The sequence below is a fragment of the Taudactylus pleione genome, unplaced genomic scaffold, assembly GCF_031769625.1.
Source record: "Taudactylus pleione unplaced genomic scaffold, aTauple2 ptg002781l, whole genome shotgun sequence".
Lineage (NCBI taxonomy): Eukaryota > Metazoa > Chordata > Amphibia > Anura > Myobatrachidae > Taudactylus > Taudactylus pleione.
This window is the reverse complement of record NW_028287156.1, coordinates 114,915-137,430: the sequence shown is the minus strand read 5'-3', so window position 1 is coordinate 137,430 and position 22,516 is coordinate 114,915. Positions and strand designations below refer to the sequence as shown.

The window sequence follows — 22,516 nt, the reverse complement described above, 5'->3', positions numbered from 1 at the left end:
AATAATTTTCATTTTACCATCCAGCCTCCTGTTCAATAACAGACAGTAAACCTATATATATATATATATATATATATATATATATACACTAATTCATCCAGAGTGTTTAGCGCAACACACTTTTTGTTCCTGTTGTTCATAGAGACTGTGGTCTCTGAGGTTCTAACCAAACCCTCGTTGCTTGTAGCCATCACTGAGTTCTATTGTTATCTTTGAATTCACGCGCTGGGTTTACAGTTTTTACTGCTCATTTTTCTTATCACAGATATATACCCCATACACTAGTATCACAGATATCTCCTACTTACCTTTCTCTCCCGGAATGGCCCGCTGTCCCCATACACTAGTATCACAGATATCTCCTGCTTACCTTCCTCTCCCGGAATGTCCCGCTGTCCTCATACACTAGTATCACAGATATCTCCTGCTTACCTTCCTCTCCCGGAATGGCCGCTGTCCCCATACACTAGTATCACAGATATCTCCTGCTTACCTTCCTCTCCCGGAATGGCCGCTGTCCCCATACACTAGTATCACAGATATCTCCTGCTTACCTTCCTCTCCCGGAATGACCGCTGTCCCCATACACTAGTATCACAGATATCTCCTGCTTACCTTCCTCTCCCGGAATGTCCCGCTGTCCTCATACACTAGTATCACAGATATCTCCTGCTTACCTTCCTCTCCCGGAATGGCCGCTGTCCCCATACACTAGTATCACAGATATCTCCTGCTTACCTTCCTCTCCCGGAATGACCGCTGTCCCCATACACTAGTATCACAGATATCTCCTACTTACCTTCCTCTCCCGGAATGACCGCTGTCCCCATACACTAGTATCACAGATATCTCCTGCTTACCTTTCTCTCCCGGAATGGCCGCTGTCCCCATACACTAGTATCACAGATATCTCCTGCTTACCTTCCTCTCCCGGAATGGCCGGTGTCCCCATACACTAGTGTCACAGATATCTCCTACTTACCTTCCTCTCCCGGAATGTCCCGCTGTCCTCATACACTAGTATCACAGATATCTCCTGCTTACCTTCCTCTCCCGGAATGGCCGCTGTCCCCATACACTAGTATCACAGATATCTCCTGCTTACCTTCCTCTCCCGGAATGGCCCGCTGTCCCCATACACTAGTATCACAGATATCTCCTGCTTACCTTCCTCTCCCGGAATGGCCCGCTGTCCCCATACACTAGTATCACAGATATCTCCTGCTTACCTTCCTCTCCCGGAATGGCCCGCTGTCCCCATACACTAGTATCACAGATATCTCCTGCTTACCTTCCTCTCCCGGAATGGCCCGCTGTCCCCATACACTAGTATCACAGATATCTCCTGCTTACCTTCCTCTCCCGGAATGGCCGCTGTCCCCATACACTAGTATCACAGATATCTCCTGCTTACCTTCCTCTCCCGGAATGTCCCGCTGTCCCCATACACTAGTATCACAGATATCTCCTGCTTACCTTCCTCTCCCGGAATGGCTGCTGTCCCCATACACTAGTATCACAGATATCTCCTGCTTACCTTCCTCTCCCGGAATGGCTGCTGTCCCCATACACTAGTATCACAGATCTCTCCTGCTTACCTTCCTCTCCCGGAATGGGACAGTATTCATCAAGCTCCGAAAATATTATATTTTCGGAGCTTGACTGCGGGAGCATTTGCCATCTTTAGATGGCAAATGCCCCTGCTCCGGCATGGCAACCTCCTTCTTCCCAATGGGATGAAGGAGCGGGTTGCGAAGAGGGTTCCTTTCAGAACCCTCTGCCTCTGTCCAGCTCCTTCCGCCGGACGTCAGGGCTCTTGTGCGCATGTGTGACCTGTAGGTCACGCATGCGCACTCCCGTCACTGCTCCGAAAAGGAGCAGTGAAGCCGCTCTCGGGGGCAGCTGATTTCGCATCAGCAGTCACCGCGCCGAAGCAATGATGAATTGCTCCGGTAGCAGTGGTGAGTTAGAATGTTAATTACCGGGGTCCGTTCGGACCCTGATAATTAACATGATGAATAGGCCCCATAGTGCTTACATTTCTGAGGACGTCTTCTTGGTCACACGTCAGGAGCATCACCACCAACTCACAACAGGACTATGGAACTGTCCTCAGGGGAAGGTCTCAGGTACAGGAGGAGACTCAGGTAAGGGGAGGGGTCTCAGGTACAGGAGGGGTCTCAGGTACAGGAGGGGTCTCTCAGGTACGGGGGCGGGTCTCAGGTATAGGAGGAGACTCAGGTACGGGGGGTCTCAGGTATAGGAGGAGACTCAGGTTCGGGGGGGTCTTCAGTTACAGGAGATGTCTTAGTTACAGGAGATGTCTTAGTTACAGGAGATGTCTCAGTTACAGGAGGTGATTCACGTACAGGAGAGGTCTCATTTACAGGAGGAGACTCAGGTACAGGGAGGGTCTCAGGTACAGGGAGGGTCTCAGTTACGGGAGGTGATTCAGGTATTGGAGGGGTCTCAGTTATAGGAGGGGTCTCAGTTATAGGAGGGGTCTCAGTTATAGGAGGGGTCTCAGTTATAGGAGGGGTCTCAGGTACAGGAGGGGTCTCAGGTACAGGAGGGGTCTCAGGTACAGGAGGCGTCTCAGGTATAGGAGGGGTCTCAGGTATAGGAGGGGTCTCAGGTATAGGAGGGGTCTCAGGTATAGGAGGGGTCTCAGGTATAGGAGGGGTCTCAGTTATAGGAGGGGTCTCAGGTACAGGAGGAGACTCAGGTACAGGGGGGGTCTCCGTTACAGGAGGTGACTTAGGTACAGGGGAGGTGACTTAGGTACAGGGGAGGTCTCAGGTACAGGGGAGGTCTCAGGTACAGGGGAGGTCTCAGGTACAGGGGAGGTCTCAGGTACAGGGGGGGTCTCAGGTACAGGGGGGGGTCTCGGGTACAGGGGGGGGTCTCGGGTACAGGGGGGGGTCTCGGGTACAGGGGGGGGTCTCGGGTACAGGGGGGGGTCTCAGGTACAAGGGGGGTCTCAGGTACAAGGGGGGTCTCAGGTACGGGGGCGGGTCTCAGGTATAGGAGGAGACTCAGGTACGGGGGGTCTCAGGTATAGGAGGAGACTCAGGTACAGGGGGGGTCTTCAGTTATAGGAGGGGTCTTCAGTTACAGGAGATGTCTTAGTTACAGGAGATGTCTCAGTTACAGGAGGTGATTCACGTACAGGAGAGGGTCTCAGGTACAGGGAGGGTCTCAGGTACAGGAGGTGATTCAGGTATAGGAGGGGTCTCAGTTATAGGAGGGGTCTCAGGTACAGGAGGGGTCTCAGGTACAGGAGGGGTCTCAGGTACAAGAGGGATCTTAGGTACAGGGGGGTCTCAGGTACAGGAGGTGATTCAGGTATAGGAGGGGTCTCAGTTATAGGAGGGGTCTCCGTTACAGGAGGAGACTCAGGTACAGGAGGTGACTTAGTTACAGGAGGTGACTTAGTTACAGGAGGTGACTTGGGTACAGGGGGGGTCTCAGGTACAGGGGGGGTCTCAGGTAACCATTGGATGCCTCAGTTACAGGAGGCATCCAAGCCCTCCCCCTCCGATATACATTAGCAGTGGTCTGGGCGGTGGGAGGCGGCTCAGAGGGTGGGGGCAGAAGGTGGGGCAGGAAGTTCTGCTCAGTGCTGAAGGACAGCGGAGCGGCCGGTGCAGAGACGCAGATGCGCCCAGGGAGGACGGGAGAGAGAGAGACAGACCCGGGACAGGGTGCATGGAGAGACAGCCAGGGCTGGAGACAGCGGAGTCACTGACAGTTCTGCATCTGCTCTGAGTGACTTCAGAGACCACTGACCATGATCATCGCCTGGATGCTGTGCGGGTGTCTGGGGACAGCTGGGAGCAACCCGAGTGCAAGAGACATCAGCAAAGGAGTGGTGAGAGAGAGAGAGAGAGAGAGAGAGACAGAGACAGCCTGCACCGGCCCCGAGAGCACACTGATACATTGTATACATGTTATACAGAGAGCACTGATACATTGTATACATGTTATACAGAGAGCACTGATACATTGTATACATGTTATACAGAGAGAGCACTGATACATTGTATACATGTTATACAGAGAGCACTGATACATTGTATACATGTTATACAGAGAGAGCACTGATACATTGTATACATGTTATACAGAGAGCACTGATACATTGTATACATGTTATACAGAGAGCACTGATACATTGTATACATGTTATACAGAGAGCACTGATACATTGTATACATGTTATACAGAGAGCACTGATACATTGTATACATGTTATACAGAGAGCACTGATACATTGTATACATGTTATACAGAGAGAGCACTGATACATTGTATACATGTTATACAGAGAGCACTGATACATTGTATACATGTTATACAGAGAGAGCACTGATACATTGTACACATGTTATACAGAGAGCACTGATACATTGTACACATGTTATACAGAGAGCACTGATACATTGTTACATGTTATACAGAGAGCACTGATACATTGTTACATGTTATACAGAGAGCACTGATACATTGTATACATGTTATACAGAGAGCACTGATACATTGTTACATGTTATACAGAGAGCACTGATACATTGTACACATGTTATACAGAGAGCACTGATACATTGTACACATGTTATACAGAGAGCACTGATACATTGTATACATGTTATACAGAGAGCACTGATACATTGTATACATGTTATACAGAGAGCACTGATACATTGTATACATGTTATACAGAGAGCACTGATACATTGTATACATGTTATACAGAGAGCACTGATACATTGTATACATGTTATACAGAGAGCACTGATACATTGTATACATGTTATACAGAGAGCACTGATACATTGTATACATGTTATACAGAGAGCACTGATACATTGTATACATGTTATACAGAGAGCACTGATACATTGTTACATGTTATACAGAGAGCACTGATACATTGTTACATGTTATACAGAGAGCACTGATACATTGTTACATGTTATACAGAGAGCACTGATACATTGTATACATGTTATACAGAGAGCACTGATACATTGTATACATGTTATACAGAGAGCACTGATACATTGTATACATGTTATACAGAGAGCACTGATACATTGTATACATGTTATACAGAGAGCACTGATACATTGTATACATGTTATACAGAGAGCACTGATACATTGTATACATGTTATACAGAGAGAGCACTGATACATTGTATACATGTTATACAGAGAGAGCACTGATACATTGTATACATGTTATACAGAGAGAGCACTGATACATTGTATACATGTTATACAGAGAGAGCACTGATACATTGTATACATGTTATACAGAGAGCACTGATACATTGTATACATGTTATACAGAGAGCACTGATACATTGTACACATGTTATACAGAGAGCACTGATACATTGTTACATGTTATACAGAGAGCACTGATACATTGTTACATGTTATACAGAGAGCACTGATACATTGTATACATGTTATACAGAGAGCACTGATACATTGTACACATGTTATACAGAGAGCACTGATACATTGTACACATGTTATACAGAGAGCACTGATACATTGTATACATGTTATACAGAGAGCACTGATACATTGTATACATGTTATACAGAGAGCACTGATACATTGTATACATGTTATACAGAGAGCACTGATACATTGTATACATGTTATACAGAGAGCACTGATACATTGTTACATGTTATACAGAGAGCACTGATACATTGTTACATGTTATACAGAGAGCACTGATACATTGTTACATGTTATACAGAGAGCACTGATACATTGTTACATGTTATACAGAGAGCACTGATACATTGTTACATGTTATACAGAGAGCACTGATACATTGTATACATGTTATACAGAGAGCACTGATACATTGTATACATGTTATACAGAGAGCACTGATACATTGTATACATGTTATACAGAGAGCACTGATACATTGTATACATGTTATACAGAGAGCACTGATACATTGTATACATGTTATACAGAGAGCACTGATACATTGTATACATGTTATACAGAGAGCACTGATACATTGTATACATGTTATACAGAGAGAGCACTGATACATTGTATACATGTTATACAGAGAGCACTGATACATTGTATACATGTTATACAGAGAGAGCACTGATACATTGTATACATGTTATACAGAGAGCACTGATACATTGTATACATGTTATACAGAGAGCACTGATACATTGTACACATGTCATACAGAGAGCACTGATACATTGTTACATGTCATACAGAGAGCACTGATACATTGTTACATGTCATACAGAGAGCACTGATACATTGTATACATGTCATACAGAGAGCACTGATACATTGTATACATGTCATACAGAGAGCACTGATACACTGTTACATGTCATACAGAGAGCACTGATACATTGTATACATGTTATACAGAGAGCACTGATACATTGTATACATGTTATACAGAGAGCACTGATACATTGTATACATGTTATACAGAGAGCACTGATACATTGTTACATGTTATACAGAGAGCACTGATACATTGTTACATGTTATACAGAGAGCACTGATACATTGTTACATGTTATACAGAGAGCACTGATACATTGTTACATGTTATACAGAGAGCACTGATACATTGTACACATGTTATACAGAGAGCACTGATACATTGTACACATGTTATACAGAGAGCACTGATACATTGTATACATGTTATACAGAGAGCACTGATACATTGTATACATGTTATACAGAGAGCACTGATACATTGTATACATGTTATACAGAGAGCACTGATACATTGTTACATGTTATACAGAGAGCACTGATACATTGTTACATGTTATACAGAGAGCACTGATACATTGTATACATGTTATACAGAGAGCACTGATACATTGTATACATGTTATACAGAGAGCACTGATACATTGTATACATGTTATACAGAGAGCACTGATACATTGTATACATGTTATACAGAGAGCACTGATACATTGTATACATGTTATACAGAGAGAGCACTGATACATTGTACACATGTTATACAGAGAGAGCACTGATACATTGTACACATGTTATACAGAGAGCACTGATACATTGTATACATGTTATACAGAGAGCACTGATACATGTTATACAGAGAGCACTGATACATTGTTACATGTTATACAGAGAGCACTGATACATTGTTACATGTTATACAGAGAGCACTGATACATTGTTACATGTCATACTGAGAGCACTGATACATTGTTACATGTCATACTGAGAGCACTGATACATTGTATACATGTCATACAGAGAGCACTGATACATTGTATACATGTCATACAGAGAGCACTGATACATTGTATACATGTCATACAGAGAGCACTGATACATTGTATACATGTTATACAGAGAGCACTGATACATTGTATACATGTTATACAGAGAGCACTGATACATTGTTACATGTTATACAGAGAGCACTGATACATTGTTACATGTTATACAGAGAGCACTGATACATTGTTACATGTTATACAGAGAGCACTGATACATTGTACACATGTTATACAGAGAGCACTGATACATTGTACACATGTTATACAGAGAGCACTGATACATTGTACACATGTTATACAGAGAGCACTGATACATTGTACACATGTTATACAGAGAGCACTGATACATTGTACACATGTTATACAGAGAGCACTGATACATTGTACACATGTTATACAGAGAGCACTGATACATTGTACACATGTTATACAGAGAGCACTGATACATTGTATACATGTTATACAGAGAGCACTGATACATTGTATACATGTTATACAGAGAGCACTGATACATTGTATACATGTTATACAGAGAGCACTGATACATTGTATACATGTTATACAGAGAGCACTGATACATTGTATACATGTTATACAGAGAGCACTGATACATTGTACACATGTTATACAGAGAGCACTGATACATTGTACACATGTTATACAGAGAGCACTGATACATTGTACACATGTTATACAGAGAGCACTGATACATTGTACACATGTTATACAGAGAGCACTGATACATTGTATACATGTTATACAGAGAGCACTGATACATTGTATACATGTTATACAGAGAGCACTGATACATTGTATACATGTTATACAGAGAGCACTGATACATTGTATACATGTTATATATATATATTTATACATATTATACACAGACTGTGCCTGCTGATACATTGTATACATGTTATATATATTTATACATACTATACACAGACTGTGCCTGCTGATACATTGTATACATGTTATATATAGTTATTTATACATATTATACACAGACTGAGCCTGCTGATACATTGTATACATGTTATATATAGTTATTTATACATATTATACACAGACTGTGCCTGCTGATACATTGTATACATGTTATATATAGTTATTTATACATACTATACACAGATTGTGCCTGCTGATACATTGTATACATGTTATATATATTTATTTATACATATTATACACAGACTGTGCCTGCTGATACATTGTATACATGTTATATATATTTATACATAGTATACACAGACTGTGCCTGCTGATACATTGTATACATGTTATATATATTTATACATATTATACACAGACTGAGCCTGCTGATACATTGTATACATGTTATATATATATTTATACATAGTATACACACACTGTGCCTGCTGATACATTGTATACATGTTATATATATTTATACATACTATACACAGACTGAGCCTGCTGATACATTGTATACATGTTATATATAGTTATTTATACATATTATACACAGACTGTGCCTGCTGATACATTGTATACATGTTATATATAGTTATTTATACATACTATACACAGATTGTGCCTGCTGATACATTGTATACATGTTATATATATTTATTTATACATATTATACACAGACTGTGCCTGCTGATACATTGTATACATGTTATATATATTTATACATAGTATACACAGACTGTGCCTGCTGATACATTCTATACATGTTATATATATATTTATACATATTATACACAGACTGAGCCTGCTGATACATTGTATACATGTTATATATATTTATACATATTATACACAGACTGTGCCTGCTGATACATTGTATACATGTTATATATATTTATTTATACATAGTATACACAGACTGTGCCTGCTGATACATTGTATACATGTTATATATAGTTATTTATACATATTATACACACACTGTGCCTGCTGGTACATTCTATACATGTTATATATATTTATACATAGTATACACAGACTGTGCCTGCTGATACATTGTATACATGTTATATATATTTATACATACTATACACAGACTGTGCCTGCTGGTACATTCTATACATGTTATATATATTTATACATATTATACACAGACTGTGCCTGCTGATACATTGTATACATGTTATATATATTTATACATACTATACACAGACTGAGCCTGCTGATACATTGTATACATGTTATATATATTTATTTATACATACTATACACAGACTGTGCCTGCTGGTACATTGTATACATGTTATATATATTTATACATATTATACACAGACTGAGCCTGCTGATACATTGTATACATGTTATATATATATTTATACATATTATACACAGACTGTGCCTGCTGATACATTGTATACATGTTATATATATTTATACATATTATACACAGACTGTGCCTGCTGATACATTGTATACATGTTATATATATTTATACATATTATACACAGACTGAGCCTGCTGATACATTGTATACATGTTATATATATATTTATACATAGTATACACACTGTGCCTGCTGATACATTGTATACATGTTATATATATTTATACATATTATACACAGACTGTGCCTGCTGATACATTGTATACATGTTATATATATATATTTATACATATTATACACAGACTGTGCCTGCTGATACATTGTATACATGTTATATATATTTATACATATTATACACAGACTGAGCCTGCTGATACATTGTATACATGTTATATATATATTTATACATAGTATACACACACTGTGCCTGCTGATACATTGTATACATGTTATATATATTTATACATAGTATACACAGACTGTGCCTGCTGATACATTGTATACATGTTATATATATTTATACATATTATACACAGACTGTGCCTGCTGATACATTGTATACATGTTATATATATTTATACATACTATACACAGACTGTGCCTGCTGATACATTGTATACATGTTATATATATTTATACATACTATACACAGACTGTGCCTGCTGATACATTGTATACATGTTATATATATTTATACATATTATACACAGACTGAGCCTGCTGATACATTGTATACATGTTATATATATTTATACATATTATACACAGACTGTGCCTGCTGATACATTGTATACATGTTATATATAGTTATTTATACATATTATACACAGACTGTGCCTGCTGATACATTGTATACATGTTATATATATTTATACATATTATACACAGACTGAGCCTGCTGATACATTGTATAAATGTTATATATATATATATTTATACATATTATACACAGACTGTGCCTGCTGATACATTCTATACATGTTATATATATTTATACATAGTATACACAGACTGTGCCTGCTGATACATTGTATAAATGTTATATATATTTATACATACTATACACAGACTGAGCCTGCTGATACATTGTATAAATGTTATATATATATTTATACATATTATACACAGACTGAGCCTGCTGATACATTGTATAAATGTTATATATATATATTTATACATATTATACACAGACTGTGCCTGCTGATACATTCTATACATGTTATATATATTTATACATAGTATACACAGACTGTGCCTGCTGATACATTGTATAAATGTTATATATATATATATATATATATATATATATATATATATATATATATATATATATGTATATGTGTGTCTATGATACACAGAGTGAGTTGGATACAAAATGCTGACAGGGTTACGATGCCGACACCTTTCGGTAGGTATCCTAACCCTACCCCTACCCCTCCCTCCCCCATGCCTAAACCTAAGCCTCCCCGCACTCTAAAATTAACTCTTCCTCCTAAGTGTCTAACCCTAACCCTCCCCCTATCTCCACTACTTACCTTGGGATTCCGGCGTTTGTATTCTAATCATCGGTATGCCATGTGCCAGGATTATGACCGCATGCCTATTATACATGTCCGTAGGATATATAAATATATATATGTATACTGCACAGCGTGCCTGCTCATATACTGTATACATGTCAGTGTGCTATATCCATCTATACATAGTATAAAATAAAGTCCCTCGTAGGCATCTGTCTGTTTGGGATAATCTCCAGACCCACTGGATGGGTAGGGATGTAAAGACTGATACAGATTATCCGGTTTCTCCAGAGATGTAATCCCTGGTTACTGATACAGATTATCCGGTTTCTCCAGAGATGTAAGCCCTGGTTACTGATACAGACTATCCGGATTCTCCAGAGATGTAAGCCCTGGTTACTGATACAGAATTCAGTTTTTCCCATTTTTTACCGTTCCTATTTCATTTATGTGAAAAGCAATTTTTTTTCGTTTCGTACACGTCCAATTCCCGGTAAGAGTTGGCTTTGGCATGACCATAAATAACGCACAGGGACAGACACGTAACGTGGCCGGAGCTGACACAAGTGGAGATTGTTTTGCTCATGGACAACTTTTCGTGGCCCTTTTGCGTTTCACTTCAAAACTAAATATTTTCGATGTTGACATCAGGAGTAGAAATGACTAAAATCATCTACAGGGAAATCTTAGACATCGGTTATAAAATACTATCGCCATAAATAAAAGATTGCTCCCGATAAAAATAGTGCAGAATAGGCTGTTTAATGTGAATAATTGTTAGTGATTAGACATGTAACTAGATAACAGAGAAGTGAGTAACACAGTTGAACATTCAGAACAGCCTGTCTAACAGTTATACATGGTCTGTCACTGCCACTGAGTGGTTCATTCAGGAAAGAAAACAAGTGATGCTTAATGCTTCCTCAGGGTCAGGGCTGAGGGCTGGCATGTCTGCTTATACTATGTGTGTACATCATATACCAAGACGGGTATATCTATAACATATTGCACAGTGTGCCTGCTGATATATTGTATACATGTCTGCGTGTGTGATAAAAAAAAAAAATATATATATATATATATATCTCCAAAGTATGTTCAGAGAGCACTCACCAGACTACTAAGCATTTTTATGCAAAAGATAAACGTCTTTAATCCATACAGAATTAGTCGACGTTTCGGCTCACAACAAGCCTTTGTCAAGACATGAATCAAAATTCACCATCACTGGCTGCTGCTTGTCCAGTGATGGTGAATTTTGATTCATGTCTTGACAAAGGCTTGTTGTGAGCCGAAACGTCGACTAATTCTGTATGGATTAAAGACTTTTATCTTTTGCATAAAAATGCTTAGTAGTCTGGTGAGTGCTCTCTGAACATACTTTGGACACAGATTTGGGTGTTCCTGTGTGATGGACTTCCCTGAGATGTGGCACCCCAGCAGTTGGTGAATTTGGAGGCCTGTGAGTGCGGTTTCTTTGCTGAACTCTATATATATATATATATATATATATATATATATATATATATATATATATATATATATATATATCTATATCACACTAATGATGCGCCCCGGCTTTGCCTGGGGGCAATGTATCTCACCACCTTCCTACCGTTCCATTATCACCCATCATACTGTACCTCACTTACCACTCTGCTACCCCTCTATTATCACCCATCATACTGTACCTCACTTACCACTCTGCTACCCCTCTATTATCACCATCATACTGTACATCACTTACCATCCTGCTACCCCTCTATTATCACCCATCATACTGTACATCACTTACCACCCTGCTACCCCTCTATTATCACCCATCATACTTACCACCCTGCTACCCCTCTATTATCACCCATCATACTGTACATCACTTACCACCCTGCTACCCCTCTATTATCACCATCATACTGTACATTACTTACCACTCTGCTACCCCTCTATTATCACCATCATACTGTACCTCACTTACCCCTCTATTATCACCCATCATACTGTACATCACTTACCATCCTGCTACCCCTCTATTATCACCCATCATACTGTACATCACTTACCACCCTGCTACCCCTCTATTATCACCCATCATACTTACCACCCTGCTACCCCTCTATTATCACCCATCATACTGTACCTCACTTACCATCCTGCTACCCCTCTATTATCACTATCATACTGTACCTCACTTACCACCCTGCTACCCCTCTATTATCACCATCATACTGTACCTCACTTACCACCCTGCTACCCCTCTATTATCACCATCATACTGTACATCACTTACCACCCTGCTACCCCTCTATTATCACCCATCATACTTACCACCCTGCTACCCCTCTATTATCACCATCATACTGTACCTCACTTACCACCCTGCTACCCCTCTATTATCACTATCATACTGTACCTCACTTACCACCCTGCTACCCCTCTATTATCACCATCATACTGTACCTCACTTACCACTCTGCTACCCCTCTATTATCACCCATCATACTGTACATCACTTACCACTCTGCTACCCCTCTATTATCACCCATCATACTGTACCTCACTTACCATCCTGCTACCCCTCTATTATCACCATCATACTGTACCTCACTTACCACTCTGCTACCCCTCTATTATCACCCATCATACTGTACCTCACTTACCATCCTGCTACCCCTCTATTATCACCCATCATACTGTACCTCACTTACCATCCTGCTACCCCTCTATTATCACCATCATACTGTACATTACTTACCACTCTGCTACCCCTCTATTATCACCATCATACTGTACCTCACTTACCCCTCTATTATCACCCATCATACTGTACATCACTTACCACCCTGCTACCCCTCTATTATCACCCATCATACTGTACATCACTTACCACTCTGCTACCCCTCTATTATCACCCATCATACTGTACCTCACTTACCATCCTGCTACCCCTCTATTATCACCCATCATACTGTACCTCACTTACCATCCTGCTACCCCTCTATTATCACCATCATACTGTACCTCACTTACCACCCTGCTACCCCTCTATTATCACCCATCATACTGTACCTCACTTACCACCCTGCTACCCCTCTATTATCACCCATCATACTGTACCTCACTTACCATCCTGCTACCCCTCTATTATCACCATCATACTGTACATTACTTACCACTCTGCTACCCCTCTATTATCACCATCATACTGTACCTCACTTACCATCCTGCTACCCCTCTATTATCACCCATCATACTGTACCTCACTTACCATCCTGCTACCCCTCTATTATCACCATCATACTGTACCTCACTTACCACCCTGCTACCCCTCTATTATCACTATCATACTGTACCTCACTTACCACCCTGCTACCCCTCTATTATCACCATCATACTGTACCTCACTTACCACCCTGCTACCCCTCTATTATCACCCATCATACTGTACCTCACTTACCACCCTGCTACCCCTCTATTATCACCCATCATACTGTACCTCACTTACCACCCTGCTACCCCTCTATTATCACCCATCATACTGTACCTCACTTACCCATCTATTATCACCCATCATACTGTACATCACTTACCACTCTGCTACCTCTCTATTATCACCATCATACTGTACATCACTTACCATCCTGCTACCCCTCTATTATCACCCATCATACTGTACCTCACTTACCACCCTGCTACCCCTCTATTATCACCCATCATACTGTACCTCACTTACCATCCTGCTACCTCTCTATTATCACCATCATACTGTACCTCACTTACCACCCTGCTACCCCTCTATTATCACCCATCATACTGTACCTCACTTACCACCCTGCTACCCCTCTATTATCACCCATCATACTGTACCTCACTTACCACTCTGCTACCCCTCTATTATCACCATCATACTGTACCTCACTTACCACCCTGCTACCCCTCTATTATCACCCATCATACTGTACCTCACTTACCACCCTGCTACCCCTCTATTATCACCCATCATACTGTACCTCACTTACCACTCTGCTACCCCTCTATTATCACCCATCATACTGTACCTCACTTACCACTCTGCTACCCCTCTATTATCACCCATCATACTGTACCTCACTTACCACTCTGCTACCCCTCTATTATCACCATCATACTGTACATCACTTACCATCCTGCTACCCCTCTATTATCACCCATCATACTGTACATCACTTACCACCCTGCTACCCCTCTATTATCACCCATCATACTGTACATCACTTACCACTCTGCTACCCCTCTATTATCACCCATCATACTGTACCTCTCTGTCATCTTACCTCCAACCTGATATTATCTGATTTCTCATTTCCAAAGTGCTACTCACCGTAAAGCTCTACCTCATCTACTATACTCTATTACCAGCTGTACCTCAGGTACCATACAACTACCATTATTTCCACTTATACCTCAGGTACCATACTACAACTAATATTATTACTATACTATATTACTATATTAACAGCTATACCTCATCTATTATACTCTATTACCACCCATCTTACTCCTTTAAAACTACCACCTTATTAGCTCCATTCTATAATCGTAACTATGACTATACAAACCCCTACTATCATCTTACATGAATTCCTTATGTGGTGACCATAATCTCCCACCAGGGGGGAGCTGTGCCCTGTGCAGGACGGGACTCTAGCGCCCGCTACCTGTGCGCGGCTAAGACCAAAATGGTGGCGTGGCCTAATAACCATAGGCCAAGCCCCCAAATGATGTTATTTAGGGGTGTGTCCGTATAGCACGCCTCCCGTTAACGTCAGGCTGGGGGTGAGCCCAACACTACGTCAGTGTGCACTGAATGGTGTATCCATTACTTTTCTCTGGGGTCGGATCCCCATTACCCAGCACCAGCCCATTTCCTTCCCTCTTACTCCTATATTACCATCCTGCTGTGCTAGCCTTGTGTTATCTCCCCCATTACCCAGCACCAGCCCATTTCCATCCCTCTTACCCATATATTACCATCCTGCTGTGCTAGCCTTGCGTTATCTCCCCCATTACCCAGCACCAGCCCATTTCCATCCCTCTTACTCCTATATTACCATCCTGCTGTGCTAGCCTTGCGTTATCTCCCCCATTACCCAGTCATCAGTGCTTTTTCCCATACTGACTCCTATAATAATGACCTCTTCCCATACAGGACTGGCTAACGCGGTACGGCTACCTGCCACTCCCCGATCCCTACTCCGCTCAGCAGCAGACATTGGATGGACTGATTAAAGCAGTGAAGACCATGCAGAGATTCGCTGGCCTGAAGGAGACAGGGGTGCTGGGTAAATAATGAGAATAATAGAGACTTGTTACTGCCATTTGCCACCGTCCAGCATTGTGATGCTTTTCTGATCTGTAGCGAATATCAGTCCTCTGGGACTCAAAGGTTCTGCTTTTTACAGATTTCATATTTACACTCACTGGTCCCCTAAACAGTCTCTCCTCCCGCTGCTAGATGACCAGACTGTCGCCATGATGCACAGACCGCGCTGCTCTCTTCCTGACGTCATTATGACTCCTGAGGGACGCCGTCGAAAGCGATTTGCTCTGAGTGGGGCGGTGTGGCAGAAGGAGCACCTGACCTGGAGGTATGATGGGTCCTGGGGGGGGGAGGTAACTGGAACTGTGATGCTCAACCAGCACAAAGCACCTCCTTGCAGCTTAGTGTCGCTGCTTTCAGTGTATACATTGTGTTTTTCCTTTACATTGCTGCCTGTTGCAGTCTAAAGTATTTATGTACGAATTACCAGGAGAGTGAGGGTACATCAGGGCTTTTCTTCACTAAATGCCTGTTCTGTAAGTGAGACTTAGAGCTTGTAGTGATGCGTAACAGCTCACACAGCTGCCACCTGTAATACAACACAAATCCTCAGCCAACCACAAGACTAGAGAGCTGGTTACACTATAACAGGGAGACCACGAGAGCCACATTCTTCAGCTGTGGTGACAATGTGCCCCAGTCCTGGACAGCTCATCTGCTTACCTTATAACAGGGAAGCCATGAGAGCCGTGACCAACAGCTGTAATGACATTGTGCCCCAATCCTGGACAGCTCATCTGGTTACACTATAACAGGGAGACCACGAGAACCACATTTCCCAGCTGTGGTGACATTGTGCCCCAGTCCTGGACAGCTCATCTGGTTACACTATAACAGGGAGACCACGAGAGCCACATTCTCCAGCTGTAGTGACATTGTTCCCCAGTCCTGGACAGCTCATCTGCTTACACAATAACAGGTAGACCACGAGAGCCACATTCCCCAGCTGTAGTGACAATGTGCCCCAGTCCTGGACAGCTCATCTGCTTACCCTATAACAGGGAAGCCATGAGAGCCGTGACCAACAGCTGTAATGACAATGTGCCCCAGTCCTGGACAGCTCATCTGGTTACACAATAACAGGGACACCACGAGAGCCACATTTCCCAGCTGTGGTGACAATGTTCCCCAGTCCTGGACAGCTCATCTGGTTACACTATAACGCGGAGACCACGAGAGCCGTGACCAACAACTGTAATGACAATGTGCCCCAGTCCTGGACCGCTCATCTAGTTACACTATAACAGGGGGACCACGAGAGCCACATTCTCCAGCTGTAGTGACAATGTGCCCCAGTCCTGGACCGCTCATGTGGTTACACTATAACAGGGAGACCACGAGAGCCACATTCTCCAGCTGTAGTGACAATGTGCCCCAGTCCTGGACCGCTCATCTAGTTACACTATAACAGGGAGACCACGAGAGCTGCGTCCACCAGCTGATACACCTCATTTACTGGTCTAAGCTCTATAGGATAATACATTTACTTACAGATGATATGGAAAGGACCAATGCAGTAATAATAGATATAGTAAATAATATGCCATGAATTACCATCAGGGCCAGCTCCAGGGGGAGTCGCCCCTTAACTGCGACCAAAAATAGGGATGTGGTCTAATTACAATAGACCACGCCCCCTAAATGACGTTATTTGGGGGTGTACCCATATGGCACACCTCCTGTTAACGTCAAGCTGGGGGCAAGCCCAGCACTACGTCAGTAGCTAGGCTGCCCCCAGCCCTCTTCCTGCACTGAATGGATGCTGCGTGCATGCGGGCGGCATCCATTCCTCTTCTCTGGGGTCGGCACCGCCACACAGCTGTGGCGGTGCCCAAACTCCTGCGGGACACTTCGTCCTGTGGGTGGAAGGGTAGTGCCTCAAAAACGGGACTGGTTGGGAGGGGGTGGTGGCACCCCCGTTCGACTGCACTGGTCGAACATGCCTCAATCCGGCCTGGATTACAACCCTCTATTCCAACCCTTCCCGTGACCTAACCTGCCTCTGCTCTAACCCCCATCTGTGCCGCTCACAATTCCCAGCATTTCCGTGCCATCTGCTGGTGGTTCTCTGAGTTACTCACCGCAGGAGTCATACGATAGAGATGATGATTGTTTGCAAATGTCCATGATTGATTATTGGTTTGTAGTTCCTTAATCTCTGGGCTTCCTTCTTTATAGGAAGAGTTCCTATTGCCAAATGTGGTCTTCCGGTATAACTCAAAATAAAGATTCTACATACACATTATATATATATATATATATATATAATGTGTGATTCAATAAATAAGGTAACAAGACCTGTCATTGCATAAAGTTATTCGGCTCGTAAATACGTATAATCAATAGTATGGCCTTGGTATAGATTATTTTTCCACATAGTCCTCATAATTGTCTAAGCATTAGTTCCATCGGTACACCAAGGCATCTATCCCGGCATAGAAGAAATCAGTGTCTCGCTGAGCTTCACCATCGTTTGCGAATCACCTTCCACCCAGGAGCTTCTTCAATGGTCCAAAGAGATGGAAATCACTCTGCGCCAGCTCAGGGCTGTAGGGAGGACGGTCCAGCACCTCACAATAGTAGCACCGTTACAACTCGCGCGAGTGTGGCTGGCTGAGTGTGGCCTGGTGTTATCATGCAGCAATATGACATCTGATTGCAGCAACCCAGGTTGTTTTTGACAAATTGCCCTCTACAATCAGGTCAATGTGTCACAATAGCGGACAGCATTCACAGTATCTACATTGGTGAGGAAATAAGCAAGCAGCACGCCCTTGTGGTACCACAACACGGTCACCATGACCTTCGTTGCTGGTGGAGTCGTTTTTTACTTCTTTGAAGGTGGGGACGATGCGTCTTTCCACGTCATGGATGCTTCATCTCCGGTGTCACATGATGCTCCCACGTTTCATCGCCTGTAACAGTACGCTGCAGGAGCCGCGCTCCCTCCTCATGGTACTGCGTCACGTGCACGACAGATCATCCCATCCTGTTGGATTTGGGAGCTTCTGTGAGTTGCTTTGTTGCCCGGCGTGATCACTTTTTCCTGTACCCCAGCTGCTCATGAGCGATGTTGTGCACAGGACCCACTGAGATGTTCAGTTCCTCAGCAATATCTAATGGCCATGGTGGGTTAACGGTGGTCTACCTGCTCTGGCCTGTTGGGACATTAGAGTTAATAGACCACATAGCGAGAATGTGACAAAGCTACAGAGCGACAGATCTTATATATAAAATTCATTGGGGACCTCTATGTCCAATGGTACCGCACAGTTAAGATTTCGTTCAAATTATGTGATGTCATCCAAATCTATCCAGTGAAAGGCCCAGAACAGGCTCCCGGGGTCACAGTTCTGCCCAGCGTACACCAACGGGAGGTCCGACCGGGACTCTAACCCCCCTAAAACCTGGCCAGGATCCAGCTGGACCACCTCGCATTGGTTTCATCCCAATCGGTGCAGGGGTGTCTGACAGCATAACCGGACAGACAGCCCAATGAATTTTATGTAGAAGATTTGTCGTTCTATCACGTTGTCACTATGTGGTCTAATAGCTCTTACTGTTTTGATACTAAATCACTAAGTAGGTTTGGCAGCTTTACCATGAGCTGTGGAAGATATTTTGCAACAACCAAACGTCCTATTTTATTTATTTATATACACACACACAGTATATGGTAAATATATAGATATATAATAAAAGTTTGCCTGATTGCCTGTCTTGCAGAGTGGACAGTTACCCCATATCACTGGATCAGAGGACCACGCGAGACCTGATTGGGAGCGCCTTCTCGGTGTGGAGCCGGGAGACACAGCTCAGCTTTTCGGAGGCTCAGAAAGATGCTGACCTACGTATCAGCTTTGTAGGAGGATCTCATATGGACGGGTACCCGTTTGATGGACCTGGGGGTACACTCGGACATGCCTTCTTTCCAGGTGTTGGGCCCAGTGCTGGAGAAACTCACATGGATGCCGATGAGTCCTGGACATATAATGGTAAGTGGGCAGCTTCCGTCACTCAGGTTTAGCAACCCTACATCTCTGAGGTCTCATCTAGTGGCCTCCGTGTGTGAGTCCTGTCTATTCAGCACTGAGGTCCTCGTTTCTGTGGTTCTGTGATGCGGCCTATAGACTTGTATGACTCGCAGAGAAGTTATTTTACAGGGAGGGAAATATCCTGTTACGTTTCTTCTTCAGATGAAGATAATAGAGTTAGAAGTAGTAAGGGGGTGGGTTACAGGTGTGTCTTCATACAGGAGTGCCTACCCTCCAACATGACCCGTTCCATTAGGTACATAACGCTCTGCTCCTGAACTTCCCACCTAATGTATGATTGCTGTCACCTGTGTTGAACTAGGTAATTGATGAGACAGGTATTTCACCACAGGTGACTGCAATCATACATTAGGAAAGACCAGGAGCAGAGCATTTTGTACCTAATGGAACGGGTCATGTTGGAGGGTCTGGGAGTGCCAAATACTGTAGCCTTCTTAGCCCGTGGCAAACCTCCCGTGGCTTAGCCCGTGGCAAACCTCCCGTGGCTTAGCCCGTGGCAAACCTCCCGTGGCTTAGCCCGTGGCAAACCTCCCGTGGCTTAGCCCGTGGCAAACCTCCCGTGGCTTAGCCCGTGGCAAACCTCCCGTGGCTTAGCCCGTGGCAAACCTCCCGTGGCAAACCATCATCTTTCAAAATGTGCATGTAATTTGCACCACTAACATGACAAGAGGCGTCACACCTTCATTGCCAGCGCACACTGGGCCTGATTCATTATGGATTGCAACTGCAACAGCATGCGCAGATCGCCTGATGGTGCGTACTGCGCAGGCATATACATCACAGTGCCCGAGTTAGCATTGCGATCGCTCTGCGATCACTCACGCAGAAAGAGAGACAGTGAGTGACTGGACGTCAGCGTTTGGGGGTGGTGATGGGGGAGTGGTCGGAGAAACGCAGACGTGCCTGTCCGTTTGAACACCGTTGCATGGGCGTGCATAAATTATCCACTGAGACGGCGTACGCAGCTTCTGTACTGACTGCGTGCGATGATGTCACCAATGTCTGAGTAAGGTCAGACCTGCTGTAATTGTGCGTCAGGGGCCGATGTTACTCCATGTTCCAATACCGACAGTCAGGATCCCGCCAGGATTTCCATACCGACAATTGTTGGTTGGTATGCTAACCCACTCCCTACCCTAACCCTCCCTCTTTGGTGCCTAACTCTAACCCCACCAGCCCCCCCTAGTGCCTGAACCTAAGCACCCCCACCCCACACCCTAAACCTAACCCTCGCCCCCAAGTGCCAAACCCTAAGCCCCAAAACCTAACTCAAACCCTCCCCCCAACTCCGTTACTTACCTTCTTCATCCCGTTGGTCAGGATTCTGCGTCGGTAGTGTAAGTGCCGCATGCCGACCATCGGGATACCAAACGCATACCATATGCAGGACTGCGAGGTATTATGGATGTGCAAAAGCAGCAGTAGGCGTCCCCGTGCCGGCTCTGGGCGTGTCTCTGCTGGCTTTGGGCATCTCCGTGCTGGCTTTGGGCGTGTCTCTGCTGGCTTTGGGCGTCCCCGTGCCGGCTTTGGGCATGTCTAATAGCTTATGATTGCAGTCATTAGCATATTATCGCAGCTGACCTACGTGCGTAATCGCATTTGTGAGCGCAGTAGCAATCCGTTGTGAATCAGGTCCACTGACCACTGGGGCTTGTGGTACATCTGCGAGCCACTGAGGTGCGATTCCATTGTGCTGCATCTGCCACTGTGTACATGGGCTGCGCCAATTCTTCTTGCCACCTAGCACCTCTGGTACCGTGGGCCTGACTCACAGGAGGTGGACGCTACGCAGGTGTTCGCACCGCTGAGCGACGTTTATTGTACTGCATGTGGGGGAGCATGGTTGACAGTCGGTGCGCATTTATGGGAGGTAACGGGATTAGTCATACATGGGCGTGTCGTGAGCATTTCGTGGGCGTGATGCAGCCA

General features: G+C 43.4%; 1 protein-coding gene across 1 annotated transcript in view; it reads left to right on the top strand.

The window, feature by feature from the left end:
* Nucleotides 1-3,607: 3,607 nt before the first annotated feature.
* Nucleotides 3,608-22,516, top strand: part of LOC148431123 (matrix metalloproteinase-17-like) — a 29,934-nt gene continuing 11,025 nt past the window's right edge. The window contains 4 exon segments of the mRNA XM_088466319.1: nt 3,608-3,871; nt 16,362-16,494; nt 16,668-16,800; nt 20,259-20,527. Of these exon segments, the coding sequence (XP_088322445.1) occupies nt 3,791-3,871; nt 16,362-16,494; nt 16,668-16,800; nt 20,259-20,527 (616 nt within the window). The 5' untranslated portion in view covers nt 3,608-3,790.